This window comes from Petaurus breviceps, unplaced genomic scaffold, assembly GCF_028583685.1.
Source record: "Petaurus breviceps papuanus isolate PSGF00001 unplaced genomic scaffold, PetGlider_PUasm1.0 419, whole genome shotgun sequence".
Classification (NCBI taxonomy): Eukaryota; Metazoa; Chordata; class Mammalia; order Diprotodontia; family Petauridae; genus Petaurus; species Petaurus breviceps.
In genome coordinates, this window is record NW_027186324.1 from 13,005,636 (window position 1) to 13,022,817 (window position 17,182).

The following is a 17,182-nucleotide window of genomic DNA, read 5'->3' on the forward strand; positions in this document are numbered from 1 at the left end:
TCTGACCTCAAAAGGTAATGACATTTATTTTAAGTAGTCATGTGAAAATATGGACTCTTATTTACTCCAAATAAATCTCAAAGAAAATCTCAATCTAATGTATTCTGTCTTGATCAGTACACTATCATCAATATCATTATTCATAAAAATAACAAATCCAAAAGCATTTTGAGTTTTACTAACTGTCATCTTCCAACTTCCTTGTTGTAGGACAGGAATTATTTCTATTCTTATTTCTAGTGAGCACCAAAGGAGGTATCCTTGGAGTCCTGAAGTAGGGGATAGAGGCAGGTTCCTCAATGGTTTTAACAGCAGGGGAAGGGTCTGGACTAGTATGGGTCAATGGGCAGGAGAAGAAAAAGTCAAAGACAAGGAATGGGTTCCTGTCACCAAGCCTGGCTGCCTAGTCAAGGTCAGGAAGATCAAATTCATGAAAGAGATCTATCTTTTCTCCTTCTCCATCATGGAGATTAGGATCATTGACTTCTTCCTGGGGCCCTCCTTGAAGGATGAGGTCCTTCAAATAACGCCTGTTTGAAAACAGACTGGATTTGGTCATCATAACATATTCAAGCCTTTTGTGGTCACTGAAGACTACCATGGACCTGGGTGTCAAGTGGTCCAAGAAAGAGCTAAGTGCTACAGTGGATAGAGTGCTAGGCCTATAGTCAGGAAGATCTGAGTTCAAATCCTGTCTCAGAAACTTAATTGTGTGACTCTGGACAAGTCACAACTTTTGCCTCAGTTTCCTTATCTGTAAAATGAGAATAAGAATAGCACCTACTTCCTAGGGGTATTGTTAGCAGGGCTGTTGTTTGTAAAGTGCTTTGTAAACCTTAAAATGCTATAGAAATGCTAGCTATTTTTGTTATCATCAATCATCATCCATTGTGCAACCATCCTAACCAAACTACCCATTATTCCTGTGAGGCAAGGACACTAGGGGACAAGATTGGCCAACCCCACACAGTGCCCTGCACTCCCTGGCTATTAAGGATTGGCCTTGCTGTACCTGATCCCTGCCCCATGTGGCACTGGAATTGTCTTGCCTCTAGTGCCTAAAAAGTTGCTGCTTTTTAGAGGAAATTAATGTCTTTCCTTCAGCCAGAGGCTTTACTGACACTCTAGGAAATTTTGCTAAAGCTGCTTTTGATGCCATCTTGATAGCCCCTAACCTGTGGAAAAATACCATTTACTAAGTCTCCCTTTGAGGAATTCACTGACTGTCTTGTAAAAATTAATACTCTACTGTAAGTACAAAGAACCTAGAAGCTGCTGTGGTTACCATGCAAATATTTTTGTATGAGCAAAGAATAAATTGAACTCTGCATGATAAAAACAAGAATTATTATCCCCATTTTAGTAAAATACAGGATGTCCCTTTAAACTAAACTCTGACTTTTGGGAAATCCTGTGGTTTATATTTATATAGCACTTTAAGGTTTACAAAGCACTTTTTCACAACTTTCTGAGATAAGTAGGGCAAGTATTATCCCTGTTTTATAGATGAGGAAACTGAGGCTCAATGAGGCATAGTGACTTGTCAGGGGTCACAAAGCTGTTGAAGAGCAGAACCAGAATTCAAATCCACATGTTCTGTCTCAGTCACTACTTTATCACTCAGCAAGGTTAAGTAACTTGCTCACTATGCCACACATAGTAACCCTTCTTCAGAAAAACAAAATGCTCCATCATAATGTATTCATTTCAGGCCAAATAGCATCACTGAAACATATCTTCTTAAGCTGGAAATTCCCTCCCATTAAGCAATACTGTTCTTTTGTCCCTTTCCAGTTTTCTCATATTTGTGAAACCCAAACTAGACCCAATTATACAATACAAAGGAGAAGGGGAACAAGCATTTTTTAAATACTATGTACCAGGCATTACACTAAGTGCCTTACATATTTGATGCTCAAAAAAACCCCTGTGAGATAGGTGCTATTATATTCCCATTTTATAGACAGAGAAGAGTGTCTAGCCCAGCTAGTAAGTGTCTGAAACTGAACTTGAACTCAGGTCTTCCTGACTATAGAACTAGGGCTCTGTATCTCCACAGAAGCATGGAGGAAACTTAGAAAGAGGCCAGAGTTCAGTGATGCTTCTGAGAAATGTATTTATGGATTATAAAGATATGTTGCATAAATACTATTGGGACTGAAATAAATATGTCTGATAATTTTTGTTCTACAAAAGATTATGTGAAGTACAAGTACATAATCTCTGTATTGCTTGGAAATAAAATGAAAGCAAATATACCTTAAAATCAAACTCAAATGATTTAGATTAAAGTGTGATGAGAAAATAAAAAATACACTTGATAAGGAAAATTGGGCAATTTTTGACAGAAAGAAGAGAGACAAAGAGATGAGGGAAAGAAAGGAAGGAGAAAGAAGAGGAGAGGAGAGGGACAGAGGCACTGAGGGAGAGAGGGAGGGAGAGAGAAAGAGAGAAAATAAGTCAAAGAAAACAGTGAAAAATACTCAGTAGGTTGTGGGTTAGGAACATGTATTTATTAGCTCACACAAACTGGACTATAGAGAATGAAGGCCCTTGTAGTAATGGAAGGAAAGATCTGGGTTTAAATGCTGCCACCATTCTTCACTGTCTGTGAGATCATGAGCAAGTCCCTAAGCCCTCTGAGTCTTATTTTCTTGATTATAAAGTGAGCATAAAAAATAGCACATATAATTCAGGGAACTATGGGGAAGCTCAAACGAGGTAAACTGTTTTATCTTTGTTCTTTGAGAGATCAAGGATATTCCTCTAAAATGACTGCAAGTTACACCTGTGAGCGGTACCGTCTCTTGGTGCTTTCCTGGGCAAGATGAATTTAAGTCCCAAAATGGATCCTGCCAGAGAAAGATTCCGGAATGGAATTTAGCTATGAAATAACTTACCTAAGTATATATTCAACCTTCAATCACTGCACAACATGTACTTCACTATTTCTGTTGTAGACTTAATCATTGAGTTGTTGAAGGAGCTATAGGTCAGATATTGTTAAAGGTCCTTTCCTGAAGATCTTCAAGATTGATATTTCTAGGGAATCGTTTTTAGAGAAGCCGCATAGGAAAGAGTGAGGGACTCTGTCTGACAGAGTGAGAAGTGTCCCTGTCCATATCACATGATTCTACGACGTGAGAGAATTTCATGTTTCTCAATTATATTCCAAGAGTCATGACCAGAATAATTTCTCTTAAGAGGAAAGAACAAATCATTAGTGATTATAGCTTTTAGAACTTACCTCTTAATATTATAAGAAAAATTACTAATTATGAAGAAATTATTGGAAATCATTCTTCTTGTGATCTATTTAATTTGCCTAATTTCCTGTATTTAGTAAAGCAAAAAATTAGTCTTCCATATTTTAGAGTTATGCAGTGCAAACACTTCAATGGCTGAGTTGACCAACCTAAGGCTTTCTTTCTCCTTATATTCTTTGACTTCATAAAGACGAAGCCTAAAGTTACTATGACAAAAATAAGTGTTTTCCATTTTCTTTAAAAAGGCGATAGGGAGGGGAAGAAAGAGAGGGAGACTGAGAGAGGAGAAGAGAGAACTCTGGCAGGCAGAAGGAGAAGGGGGAGAGGAGAGGAGAAAAATGACGATTCCTGCACTCACTTAGCTCCTCTGAGATGATTCAGGAGGTCAAGTGCACTTTCTCTTCTGTGTGAAGATGTTCTTTGATGACTGTTTCAAAATCTAGTATTTATTTCTAATTGCTCCAAAACCAATAATCATCATATACAAAACTATATTAAGACTTTGGGGACTTCCTGTATATATGAGAAATACCTCAGTAGTTCCCAAGATCTCTCCTTAGATAAAAGCAAATTTGCCCTAATGAGACTTGATCAGAAATCCCATCAGACATGCCCAGTTGTAACAATTAAAACTGTACTGTATACGTCATCAATCAGGTACAGTTGTAACTTCCCCAAGAGGTTTGTGTATTTAACCTTTGTTTTTTTTGCTTTTTTTTTTTGAAGGACAGAGGGCAGTGCAATTGGGGTTAAGTGACTTGCCCAAGGTTGCACAGCTAGTAAGTGTTAAGTGTCTGAGGCTGGATTTGAACTCAGGTCCTCCTGACTCCAGGGCTGGTGCTCTCTTCACTGTGCCACCTAGCTGCCCCTATGATACTGAACTTTATAGTATGTAATAAATACTATACTAACGGATACGAAAAAGAACACCAGGTGGTGCTTGCCCTCAAGAAGCTTGCCACAAGATAGTGAAGTTAACCATGCTGCTCTAAAATGACTGCAAGTTACACCTGTGAGCGGTACCGTCTCTTGGTGCTTTCCTGGGCAAGATGAATTTAAGTCCCAAAATGGATCCTGCCAGAGAAAGATTCCAGAATGGAATTTAGCTATGAAGTAACTTACCTAAGTATATATTCAACTAGCTATTGAAAGTATTATGGGAGAGACCAGCAATCTCAGGAAGGACAGAGGGAGACACAGAGAGAGTTTTGGATTCATTTCTCTGTATGCTGCTGATAGTGGCAAAGCGTGCTAGTAATGTGCTGACTAGAACGTAACAGTCATGAGAACTGTCTTTGACTACTTAGAACGATGAGGAAAGTCTTCTTGTCTCCTCTCACAGATGACACCTCTAATTTCAGCAGAACACCATGCAGATCCATGACCACTGATGACAATGCGGTGCTGGTTAGGAGACTGTACAAGAGAAAACAAAGATGTGTCATGTAAGCTCCTTGAGGTCAGGTAATTTTCATCTTTGTCTGTGTATCACCAGCACCAACAAAGTGCCTTTGGTAGATGCTTGATAAAGGATTGTCAATGTATTGATTTGTCTAAGCCAACTAGGAGGAGATAGTTCAAAGAAAATGCTATTTATTTGAACAGCATGGTAAAGTAAGTTATAAGGAAGGGCCACTGGGCTTCAGGGGTGGGCTTTGATGTACACCTGTGTGTCTTGGGTCTGCTAGTGAGAGATGGGATAGAGGTGCTAAGTGAGCTTGGGATCAATGAGAACCAGTTTCTAGGTTTGGGTGGAGGGGGATTAACCTTCTTTGGAATTCTTGGTGTCCAGACCATAGAGACCACTGAAGTTGCTATATCTTTGGCTCATAAATTCTATTTTGGTAAAGCAGCAATCATCAAAACCACTTGGTACTGGCTAAAAAATGATGTGGTGGATCAGTGGAATAGATTAGGGACAAAAGACACAATAGTTCGATAAACCCAAAGGGGCCAGCTTCTGGGATAAGAACTCATTATTTGACAAAAAAAAACTGCTGGGAAAACTAGAAAATAGAATGGTAGAAACTGGACCTAGACCAACATGTTACACCATATACCAAAATAAAGTTCAAATGGGTACACAATTTAGACATAAAAACTAATACTACAAGCAAATTAGGAGAACAATGAATAGTTTACCTGCAAGATTTATGAAGAACAGAAGAATTTATGACCAAATAAGAGTTAGAGAACATTAAGAAATGCAAAATAGATCATTTTGATTACATTAACTTGAAAAGTCTTTGCACAAACAAAGCCAATGCAACCAAGATGCGGAGGGAAGCAGGAAATTGGGAAAGAAGTTTTACTGATAAAGGCCTCATTTCTGAAATATGTAGAGAAATTAGTCAAATTTTTAACAATACAAGTCAATCTCCAACTGATAAATGGCCAAAGGATATGGACAGACAGTTTTCAGAGGAAGAAGTTAAAGTTACGCTCTAAATCACTATTGATAAGATAAATGCAAAGCAAAACAACTCTGAGGTGACACATCACACCTATCAGATTGGCAAACATGACAAGACAGAAAAATTATAAATGCTAGATAAGACGTGGTAAAATTGGAACTAAGGCATTGTTGGTGGAGTTGTGAACTGATCCAACCATTCTGGAGAGCAGTTTGGAACTATGCCCAAATGCTTATAAAAATGTTCATACCCTTTGATCTAGCAATACCTCTACTAGGGCTGTATTCCAATGAGATCACAAAAATGGGGAAAGGACCCACATGTAAAAAAATATTTATAGCAGCTCTTTTTGTGATGGCCAAGAACTGGAAATTGAGGGGATGCCCGTCAATTAGGGAATGGCTGAACAAGTTGTGTAATGAAATGTAATGGAATACTATAGTTCCATAAGAAATTGTGAGCAGGTGGACTTCAGAAAAACCTGGAAAGACTTATATAAGCTGATGCTGAGTGAATTGAGCAGAACCAGGAGAACATTGTACACAGTGACAGCCATATTGTGCAATGACTGACTTTGATAGACTTAGCTTAGGACCTAAAACAACTCCAAAAGACTCATGATGGAAAATGCCATCCACATCCAGAAAAAGAAATATGGAGTCTGAATGCAGATAAAAGAATACTGTTTGCTTTTTTTTGTTTTGTTTTGCTTTTCCTTTCTTCTGGTTCCTCCCATTCACTCTAATTCTTCTATACAGCATGACTAATGTGAAAATATGTTGAATAAGAATGTATATATAAAGCCTATATCACATTCCACACTTTCTTGGGGAGGGCACAAGGGAGGGAGGTGGAGAAAACTTAAAACTTATGGAAATGAAAATTGAAAACTAAAAATATTTAAATTCTGTTTTCAATTACAGACACATTGTATCTGTGATGACTAACTTTGATACATTGGGCTCCTCTCAGCAATACAAGGTTACAAGACAACTACAAAAGACTCATGATGGAAAGGGATATCTGCATCCAGAGAAAGAACTGCAGAGTCTGAATGCAGACTGAAGCAAACTACTTGCTCTCTCTCTTTTGTGTTTTGTTTTATTTTGTCCCTTCTTTCTCATTGTGCACTCCATTGGATAAAATCCTTCTTTACAACTTCACTAGTGTTCATTGTGAAGGTATTTGTAGAACCTCTATTACCACCATGGAAGGAAAGGGGGGAGAAGGAGGGAGAGAAAATCTGAAACTCAAGAAATTGTGGAACTGAATGTTGTAAATATTAATAAATTTATTTATTTTATTTAATATTAGTAAATAAATAAATTATATATACATATAATTATATATACACAAAAAAAAATCTGTTTTGGAGAGGTTTCAGAGGTCATTTTAATTAGAGAAAATATCTAATCTGCCATTTTGCTACTCACATGTTCCATACTTGCTTTAATGATGACCTTATTATTAAAAAAAAAAATAGAGAAAACAAGGAGAACAGCTAATCTGGAGCTGATTTTGTTCAAAAAGAAGAAATGAGTTGCTATAGTAAAAATACTCAAAGCCTTAGAGACAAGTGGCTACTCAATCATAAAATTAGCAATAGAGATAATAGGAAACCCAGGAATAGTCTGAAATATAACAAGGAACTCCTCTATCAACTCAAATTTTTTAAACACACATAGATATATTACCAAAAAAGGTCAGCTTCAAGATATAGAAAGAGAACTTCCATTTACAATAACTGTAAACAATCTAAGATACTTGGTAGTCTACTTGCTAATACAAACCCAGGAACGATAATGAATACAATTACAAATCACTTTTCACACAAATAAAGTCAGATCTAAACAATTAGAAAAATATCAATCTTGAGGGGGCAGAGTCAAGATGGCAGAGTAGAAGCAGGACTTCCCTGCTGCTATGGGTTCCACCTTCCCCAATCCATGTAAAAAGGGGACTCTAAACAAATTTGGAGCTGCAGAACCCACAAAATGACACAGAGAAGCTAACCTCCCGCTGAGGACAGCCTGGAAAGCTGGCAGGAATCGGCCAGTGCAGCGATCTGGGAGCTGAGCCCAGCCCCATGCCAAGGCTTTAGCCCCAGGGTGGGCCTGACCAGCCCCTGGCTGGAGGGACTCCAGATAAACAACAGCTGTGGCCATTGCCAGATTTATCAACACATAGATGCGAAGGGCAAAATGAGAGGTCAGTGCAGTCTGGACTTTGGGACCCAGTAAGTGGGAGTGCATCGGCTTTTGCCCCTGGGGCGAGAATCAGCTGAGACACTGGCACAGCCAGCCAGTGCCACGTGGCAGCTTCAGCTCCTGGCCTGCAGAGTGTAGGGGGACCAAGCACCAGTCTGAGGGGTAATCACTCTTGCTTTAACCTTCTTAGATCTGGATTGCAGTCTAAGGTGGAGGTCCTGGGGTGTGTGTCCAGCTTGCCAGAGCATGTGGAGACCTCAGAGAGGGCACCCATCTAATACCTCTGGCAGCTGAGAAAACCCCAGCGTTTGGGACAAAAGCTCCCTTGTCTGGTGGCAGAGTCCTACTGTGGCAAAAAGCCCAGGGGTCAAGTGACTGAGGGGCGACATGACCAGGCAAAGGAAACAAAGCAGACAGAAGATTCCAACATTAGACTCCTATTTTGGGGACAAAAAGGAGCAAAGCATGGAACAGGAGGAAAACAGTGAAGTCAGAACTCCTGCACCAAAAGCTTCAAAGGAAAATACAAGCTGGTTACAGGCCATAGAGGACCTTCAGAAGCAGATAAGAGAAGTGGAGAAAAATTGGGAAGAGAAATGAGAATGATGCAAGAAAATTATGAAATGAGAGTCAACATCCTGAATGAGGAAAATAAAACCTTAAAAAATAGACTAACTCAAATGGCAAAAGAGGCTCAAAAAGGCAATGAGGAGAAGAATGCCTTAAAAAACCGAATTTGCTAGATGGAAAAAGAATCTCAAAAGCCCACTGAGAAGAATCATTGCTTCAGAATTAGATTGGAGCAAATGGAAGCTAATGACTTCATGAGAAATCAAGATGTTGTTAAATAGATCCAAACAAATAAAAGAATAGAAGGATATGTGAAATATCTCATGGGAAAACCACTGACCTAGAAAATAGATACAGGAGAGATAACTGAAAAATTATTGGACTACCTGAAAGCCATGATCAAAGCAAGAACCTAGAAATCATCCTCCAGGACATTCTCAAAGAAAACTGCCCTGATGTTTTAGAACCAGAGGGCAAAATAGAGGTTGAAAGAACCCACCGATCACCTCCTGAAAAAGATCCCCAAAAGAAAATTCCTAGGAATATTATAGCCAGGTTCTGGAATTACCAGATTAAGGAGAGAATATTACAAGCAGCCAGGAAGAAACAATTTGAATATTGTGGAAACACAATCAGGATAACCCAGCATCTGGCAGCTTCTACAGTGAGGGATCGAAAGGCCTGGAATATGAAATTCCGGACGTCCAAGGAGCTGGGATTAAAACCAAGAATCACCTACCCTGCAAAACTGAGTATCATGTTTCAGGGGAAAATATGGTCATTCAGTGTAATAGAGGACTTTCAAGCATTCTTGATGAAAAAACCAGAGTTGAATAGAAAATTTGACATTCAAATACAAGAAGCAAGAGAAGCATGAGAAGGTAAACAGGGAAAAGAAATCATAAGGAACTTATCAAAGTTGAACTATTAACATTCCTACATGGAAAAACAATAACTTATGAATCTTTTCTTAGTAGTTGAAGGGAATATATATATGAGGGTATATGTGCATATGAATACATATGTGAATGTGTGTATATATGTTTACAGATATACATAGATAGAGGGCACAGGACCAATTTAACAGGAAGGGATGATAGGTGAATTTAAGAGGTGAGAGAGGAATATAATGAGGGGAGATGGGGAGAGCCAGAATGGGGTAAACTATCTCATATAGAAGAGGCAAGGGCAAATGGTTACAATGGAGGGGAAGAATAGGAAGGCAAAAGGAATGGGTCAATCTTATTCCCATTGAATTTGGCTTGAGTAGGGAATGAAATATATACTCAATAGCTTATCTCATCCTCCAGGATAGTAGGGGGGGAAGGGGATGAGAGGGGGCATGATGGAAGGGAGGGCAGGCTGTGGGGGAGGGAAGTTAGAAGCACCCAGTTTTGAAAAGGGACAGGATCAAAGTAGAGAATAGAACAAGTGGGAGGTGGGATAGGAGGGAGGGAAATATAGTCAGTCTTTTACAATATATCTACTATGTTATTGTTTTGCATTAACCACACATGTACAACCTATACTTAACTGCTTATCTTCCCAGTAAGGGTGGGAGACAAGGAAGGAAGGGAATGAATCTGGAATTCAAAGTTTTAAAATCAAATATTCAAATATATATATATTTGGATGGAAAAGTCAAAAGGGGCATGGGAGAAAATATGGGAGAGAGCAGATTGGAGGAGGGGATATCCTGTGGGACTGCTATATTGGGGCAGTGGGTAGGGGAAAAATGGGGAGAAAATTTGCAACAAAAAAATCTGGCAGAAATGAATAAGTAAATCAGAAGTTCATAAAGCATTTGAAAAAAAAAGAAAAATATCAATCTTTCATGGGTAGGCTGAGCCAATATAATAAAAATGACAATTCTGCCTAAATTAAATTGCTTATTCAGTACCATACCAATCAAAATTTTAACAAAGTATTTGATTGAGTTAGGGAAAAAATTCATCTGGAGAAGAAAACATCAAGAATATCAGGGGACCTGATGAAAAAAAAAACACAAAGGAAGGTGGCCTACCAAGACAAGATGTCAAACTATATTATAAAGCAGTAATCTTCAAAACTTTCTGGCACTGGGAAATAGAGTGCTTGATCAGTGCAATAGATTATACAAGACACAGTAGTAAATGACAACAGGAACCTGGTGTTTGATAAACCCAAATACCCCAGCCTCTGGGATAAGAACTCACTATTTTAACTAAATTCAACAGCAAGAGATAGAAAGAGAAATTCCACTTAAAGTTACTGTAGACATTATAAATATTTGGGAATCTACCTGCCAAACAAACCCAGGACCTATATGAACACAACTACAAAACACTTTTCACACAAACAAAGTCAGATCTAAATAATTGGAAAAACAGCAGTTGCTAGGTCAAGTTAATATAATAAAAATGACAATTTTACCAAAATTAATTTACATATTTAGTGCCATACTGATCAGTCTACCCAAATTTATTTTATAGAGTGAGAAAAAATAGTAACAAAATTCATTTGGAAGAACAAACAGTCCAGAATATCAAGAGAATTCATGAAAAGAAATGTTAGGGAAGGTGGCCTAGCCATACCAGATTTTATCTATATTATAAAGCAGAAGTCATCAAAACTACTTGTTACTGACTGAGGAACAGAGTAGTGGATCAGTAGAATAGATTAGGTACATGAGACACAGCAGTCAATGACTATAGTAATCTACTGTTTCATAAACCCAAAGACCCCAGCTTTTGGGATAAGAACTCACTATATGACAAAAACTGCTAGGGAAACTGGAATATGGTATGGCAGAAATTGGGCATAGACCAATATCTTACACCATATAAGAAAATCAAGTCTAAATGATAGCATGTTTTAGGTATAAAGGCTGATACTGTAAGTAATCTGGGAAAGCAAGGAATAGTTTACCTGCCAGATTTATAGGGAAGGGAAGATTTTGACCAAACAAGAATTAGAGAGCATTATGAAATGCAAAATGGACAACTTTGATTACATGAAACTGAAAAGCTTCTGTACAAACAAAGGCAATGTACCCAAGATTAAGAGGGGAGTAGAAAACTAGGAAAGAATTTTTACAACCAGTATCTCTGATAAAGGCCTCATTTTTAAAATACAGAGAACTGCATCAAATCTATAAGAATACAAGTCATTCCCCAATTCATATATGGTCAGAGGATATGAACAGGCAATTTTCAGAGGAAGAAATTAAAGATATCTATAAGCATTTGAAAAAATGCTCTAAATCATTATTGATTAGAGAAATGCAGATCAAAACAACTCTGAAGTACCACATCTCACTGGTCAGACTGGCTAAGATGACAAGACAGGAAAATGATAAATGCTAGAGAGGATTGGAACACTGCTGCCTTTTTGATGGGGTTGTGAACTGATTCAACCATTCTGGAGAGCAATCTGGAGTTATGCCCAAAGGGCTATAAATAAATGCATACCCTTTGACCCAGCAATACCACTTCTATGGCTTTATCCCAAAGAGATCATAGAAGTGGGAAAAGGACGCATATGTACAAAAGTATTTATAGCAGCTCTTTTTGTGGTGGCAAAGAATTGGAAATCAAGGGGATGCCCATCAATTGCGGAATGTGTAAACAAGTTATGGTATATGAATGTAATGGAATACTGTTGTGATATGAGGAATAGACAGACTTCATAATAACCTGGAAAGATTTCTATAAACTGATGCTGATTGAGGAGAGCACAACCAGAAGAACTTTGTACACAATTACAAACACTTCGCATGTGTGCTGACTCACTTCGATAGACTGGGCTCCTCTCAGCAATGCAAGGATATAGCACAACCCCAAAAGACTCATGACAGAAAGGGATATCCACACCCAGAGAAAGAACTACAGAATCTGAATGCAGATTGAAGCAAACTGCTTGCTCACTCTCTTTTTTGTGTTTTGTTTTGTTTCTTCTTTCACATTGTTCACTCCATTGGGCATGATCCTTCTTTGCAACTTGACTAGTGTTTAATGTGAAGGTATTTGTAGATCCTGTATTTGATTGCATGCAACCATGGTAGGGAGTGGCTGGTAGAGGGAGGGGATAAAATTTGAAATTCAAGGGATTGTTGTAAACTAAATGTTGTAAGCTAAAAGTAAATAAATAAAATAACATTAAAAAAAAAAGAAAAAAGTACTCGCTATTAAAAAATACTGCTAGGAAAACTAGAAAATAATATGGCACAAACTAGATAAAGACCCAATATCTCATGCTGTATAGCAAGATGAAGTCAAAATGGATACATGATTTAGACATAAGGGGTGACCCCAGAAGCAAGTTAGAAAAGCAAGGAATGGTCTACCTGTCAGATCTATGGAGAAAAGAAGAATTCATGACCAAAGAAGAGATATAGAGCATTATGAAATATAAAATAATTTTGTTAAATTAAAAATGTTTTGCACAAACAAAACCAATGCAACCAAGATTAGAAGGAAAGCAGAAATCTGGAAAACAATATTAACAGCAAGTGTCTCTAATGAAGTTTCATTTCTCAAGAATATAGAGAACTGAGTCAAATTTTTAAGAATACAAGCTATTCCCCAAAAGATAAATGGCCAAAGGATATGAACAGGACAGTTTTCAAATGAAGAAATTGAAGCTCTCTATAGTTATATGAGATATGATGGTATGATACAGTACATGTTATAATATGGAGAAGTGCATTAAATCACTTTTGATTAGAGAAATACATACTAAAACAACTCTGAGGAACCACCTCCACCCATGAGATTGGCTAATATGACAATAAAAGGAAAAATGATAAATTTTTGGAAAGGATGTTGGAAAATTGAGATACCAATGTACTGTTGATAGAGTTGTGAACTCACCAAAACATTCTGGAATATAATTTGGAATTATATCCAAAGGATGGCCAAACTGTACATACCCTTTGATCCAGCAATGTCACTTCTAGATCTGTATCCCAAAGAAATCATTAAAAAAGGGAAAAGTGAATACATGTGCAAAAATATTTATAGCAGTTCTTTTCATGGTGGCAAAATATTGGAAGTTGTAGAATGCTTGAACAGATTGTGGTATATGCATGTAATGGAATACTACCAACAATAAAAAATGATGAGTAGGCAGATTTCAGAAAACCCTGGAAAGACTTCTATGAACTGATGCAAAGTGAAATGATCAGAACCAGGAAAACATTGTACACAGCAACAGAAACTTTGTATTCTATGAAATGACTTAGGTCTTCTCAACAACACAATGGTACAAGACAATTAAGGCAATTACAAAGGACTTGTGGTGTAAAGTGCTATCAACATCCAGATGAAGAGCTGATGGACTCTGAATACATATCAAACCATACTTTTTCATTTACTTTATTTTTTCACGCTTTTTCCCTTTTGGTCTGTTCTTTCACATCTGTGACTAATATGAAAACATGCTTTACATAATCACACATATCTAGGCTATACCAAATTGCTTACCATTTTAAGAAGGGAGGGAGAAAATTTTGGAACTCAGTATCTTGTAAAATTGAATGCTGAAGATTATCATTACATATAATTGGGAAAAACAAAACACTATTCAAACATATATAGAGAATAGCGGCGAGTATAGGTAAAAGAAGATGAGCAGGTAAAGGTGTGTGTGCTTATGTAGGATGTCTAAATGTCACTGACAGGACATAGTAATAGACGCAATTTAGGAATGCAGGCTCAGGAAGAGAGGAGAGCCAGCATAACAGCTGGGTGGGCAGAAAAGCCCTGAGAACAACGCAAGAATGAGCATTCTTTCCTCCAATGTCCAAGTGGGTATGTAGTAGAATGATGTCTCCTCCTTTGTCCCTTGATGGAACAAGGTCATAGAGAAAATAAACAGAGATAGCATCACGTTATAGGTAAAGCCATTTGCTTCAACAGCTCCCTGAAACAGAATAGAAAAAAGAAAGTAGAAGATGATTTCAGGATATTTATGTCATATGGTCACTAGAGGCAGCTAGGTGGCTTAGGGGATAGAACACTGAGCCTGGGGTCTGGAAATCCCAAGTAGGATTCTGACCTCAGACCCTTATTAGCTGTGTTATCCTGTGTAAGTCATTTGACCTTGTTTGCCTCAGTTTCCTCATCTGCAAAGTGAGCTGTAGAGAGAAATGGAAAATCACTCAACAATCTTTCCCAAGGAAAAAAAAAAAGAAAACTCCAAATGGGGCCATGAAGAGTCAGAAAAATGTAATGGAAATGCAAATTTAAAGATCTTCCCTGACCCTAGGCTAAAGTGCACCTGGAGCCTGGGGTGGGAGGCTTGTTTTTCAGTAGATACTTCTTGATTGGCCAGTGGGTCAATAAGGTTGTTACATTCTATGAGCCAAGAGAAGGCTATATAAGCCCTGATATGTAGCTTTGTTTTGGGGCTCACTTTGAGAAGTGTCCTGTGATTTGATATGGATTCTGGGAAGCCATTGTCCAGAGCCCCCCAGCTTTGAAAAACCCAGATGTTGATTTGGTATGGTTATGTAATGGTTGGACAGTTTGGAAAGCTGTCTACTTGATCTGTTTCTGTCTTGATACTTCTGCCTGTATACTTTGAAGTTCGGGGTGCTGACCTTTTCCCCCTGAACTAGGTAAATGATATATGTTTGACTGATTAAAGTAAGCTTGTTAACCCATTTTGAGTTGCTTTCCTTTAACAAAGCAGATCCAAGAATCTGTATGGGCAGCCACTCTGAGGACGCTTGGGGTGCTTGCTGCTACAAACAACAACAAAAACCTGTATATTGGAGTCTCAGACAGTAATGACAATGAATGACAGGGTTAGAAAGAGTATAAATCAGGTGTCAGGAATGAGAAGTGACTAGCTTCCATTGTGTAATTCCCAAGAGATACACTTCATTTCTAGGCTGAAAATAAAGGAACTTAACATAGGCAGTTTGGTGTGATTTTTATTCCCAGATCTGTGATTTCATGGGTGTAGAGAATTCCCTATGAGGAAACTTCCTCCACTGATAGGAATAGCACCTCTAGTCACATAGACAGTCTATGTCAGAGTAAGGCTTCAATTCTGGTCTTCATTACTTTATTCACTATTCCATGCTGCATTACCTGTATGGAATGATAAAAACCAAAACCAGGGTTGGCTAAGTGAGGAAATGGGAGCTTTGGGTCTATAGTGTTTGTTACTTTTTAAAGAAGTTTATCAGTGAAAGGAAGCACATAGATGGCATGAAAACTCAAGAAAGAAAAAGAAACAATGGATAGACAGACAGATAGATAATTTGTGTACACACACACACACACACACACACACACACACACACACACATTTAATGTAGAAGCAACCTGAACATGTTGGTAGGCAGATACTGAAGATGTCTGAAAAAAATAATGAATATGGAGGGCATTGGTCTTGTAATTTGTTTAGACGAAAAGAGAAAAATGAACAGTTTGGGAGCACACTTAAGAAACATCTATTTCTTTATTGCTTTTCTCAGGGAAACAAGGACCTCTCTATTTCTCAGGCTGTAGATCAATGGGTTTAACAGGGGGATTATGATAGTGTAAAACAAGGAATACATTGCATCCTGATCCTTAGCAGTGCCAGACCCAGGACGCACATACATGATAAAAAGAGTTCCATAGAATAAGGAGACAGAGAACACGTGGGCACTGCATGTTGAGAAGGCTTTGCTCCTGCCGTTTTCAGATTTAATCCTCAGGAGAGCAGAGAGGATATAAACATAAGAGATTATGATGATCGTAAAAGTGAAAGTTTGAATGAAGGAAGAGAAAACGAAAACCAGCAGGGTGTTAATAGATGGGTCAGTACAGGAAATTTTAAACAATTGTAAAATTTCACAATAGAAATAGTGTATTCTAGTTGACTTGCAGAAGGTTAATCTAAATAATAAACCTACGTGAATCACAGAATGAAGAAAGCCAAGTGTATAGGAAGCAATCACCAGCTGCTTGCACAGTCTATTGGACATCCTCACGGGATAAAGCAGAGGGTTGCATATGGCTGCATATCGGTCATACGCCATCCCTGCCAACAGGAAACATTCTGCCGTTGCACTGACACCAAAAAAGTAAAATTGGGCCATACATTCCAAAAGGGAGATAATTTTATTCTCAGTTAAGAAATTCACCAGCATCTTAGGGGTCACTGAAGAGGAAGCCCAAGCATCTGCAAAAGCTAAACTACTGAGGAATATGTACATGGGCTTGTGAAGGTGAGAGTCCATCCAAACAAGCACCACCAGCCCAATATTCCCCACCAGGGTTGTGAGGTAGATCACTAAGAACACGAAGAAGAGAGGGATCTGAAGCTCAGGGAGATCTGTGAGTCCGGTGAGAACAAGCTCTGTCACCAACGTCTTGTTCTCTTCTGCCATGTCTGCATTGTACCTGCTGTTAGAATGAGAGATTTAAACAAAAAGCACATTGACTAAAAGTCATGAAAAGTAGCCCTCATGCATGAAATAAAATGCCAATATTATTTAATTAGAATGGTTTAAGAGTCAACACACCTCTTTCAATAAATATATTTTATTAATGTCAATGCTTTTTTAAGCCTAGTTGTAAGAACTGAGAAAATAGGGGTGGCTAGGTGGCAGAGTGAATAGAGCACTGGTGCTGGAGTCAGAAGGACCTGAATTCAAATCTGGCCTCAGATACTTAACACAAAAACTAGCTGTGTGACCTTGGGCAAGTCACTTAACCCCAATTGCCCTCCAAAAAGAAAAATTTGGGAA

General features: G+C 38.2%; 1 protein-coding gene across 1 annotated transcript; it reads right to left on the bottom strand.

Annotated features, from left to right (window-relative positions):
• Positions 1–15,898: 15,898 nt before the first annotated feature.
• Positions 15,899–16,822, bottom strand: LOC138171141 (olfactory receptor 5AC1-like). The gene has a single exon (XM_069100498.1). It carries the CDS (start codon positions 16,820–16,822, stop codon positions 15,899–15,901), a length of 924 nt encoding a protein of 307 aa, XP_068956599.1.
• Between the last annotated feature and the right edge of the window lie 360 nt (positions 16,823–17,182).

Excerpts from the sequence above, each read along its gene's own strand:
- LOC138171141 (XM_069100498.1), bottom strand. The coding sequence starts at position 16,822 with ATGGCAGAAGAGAACAAGACGTTGGTGACAGAGCTTGTTCTCACCGGA.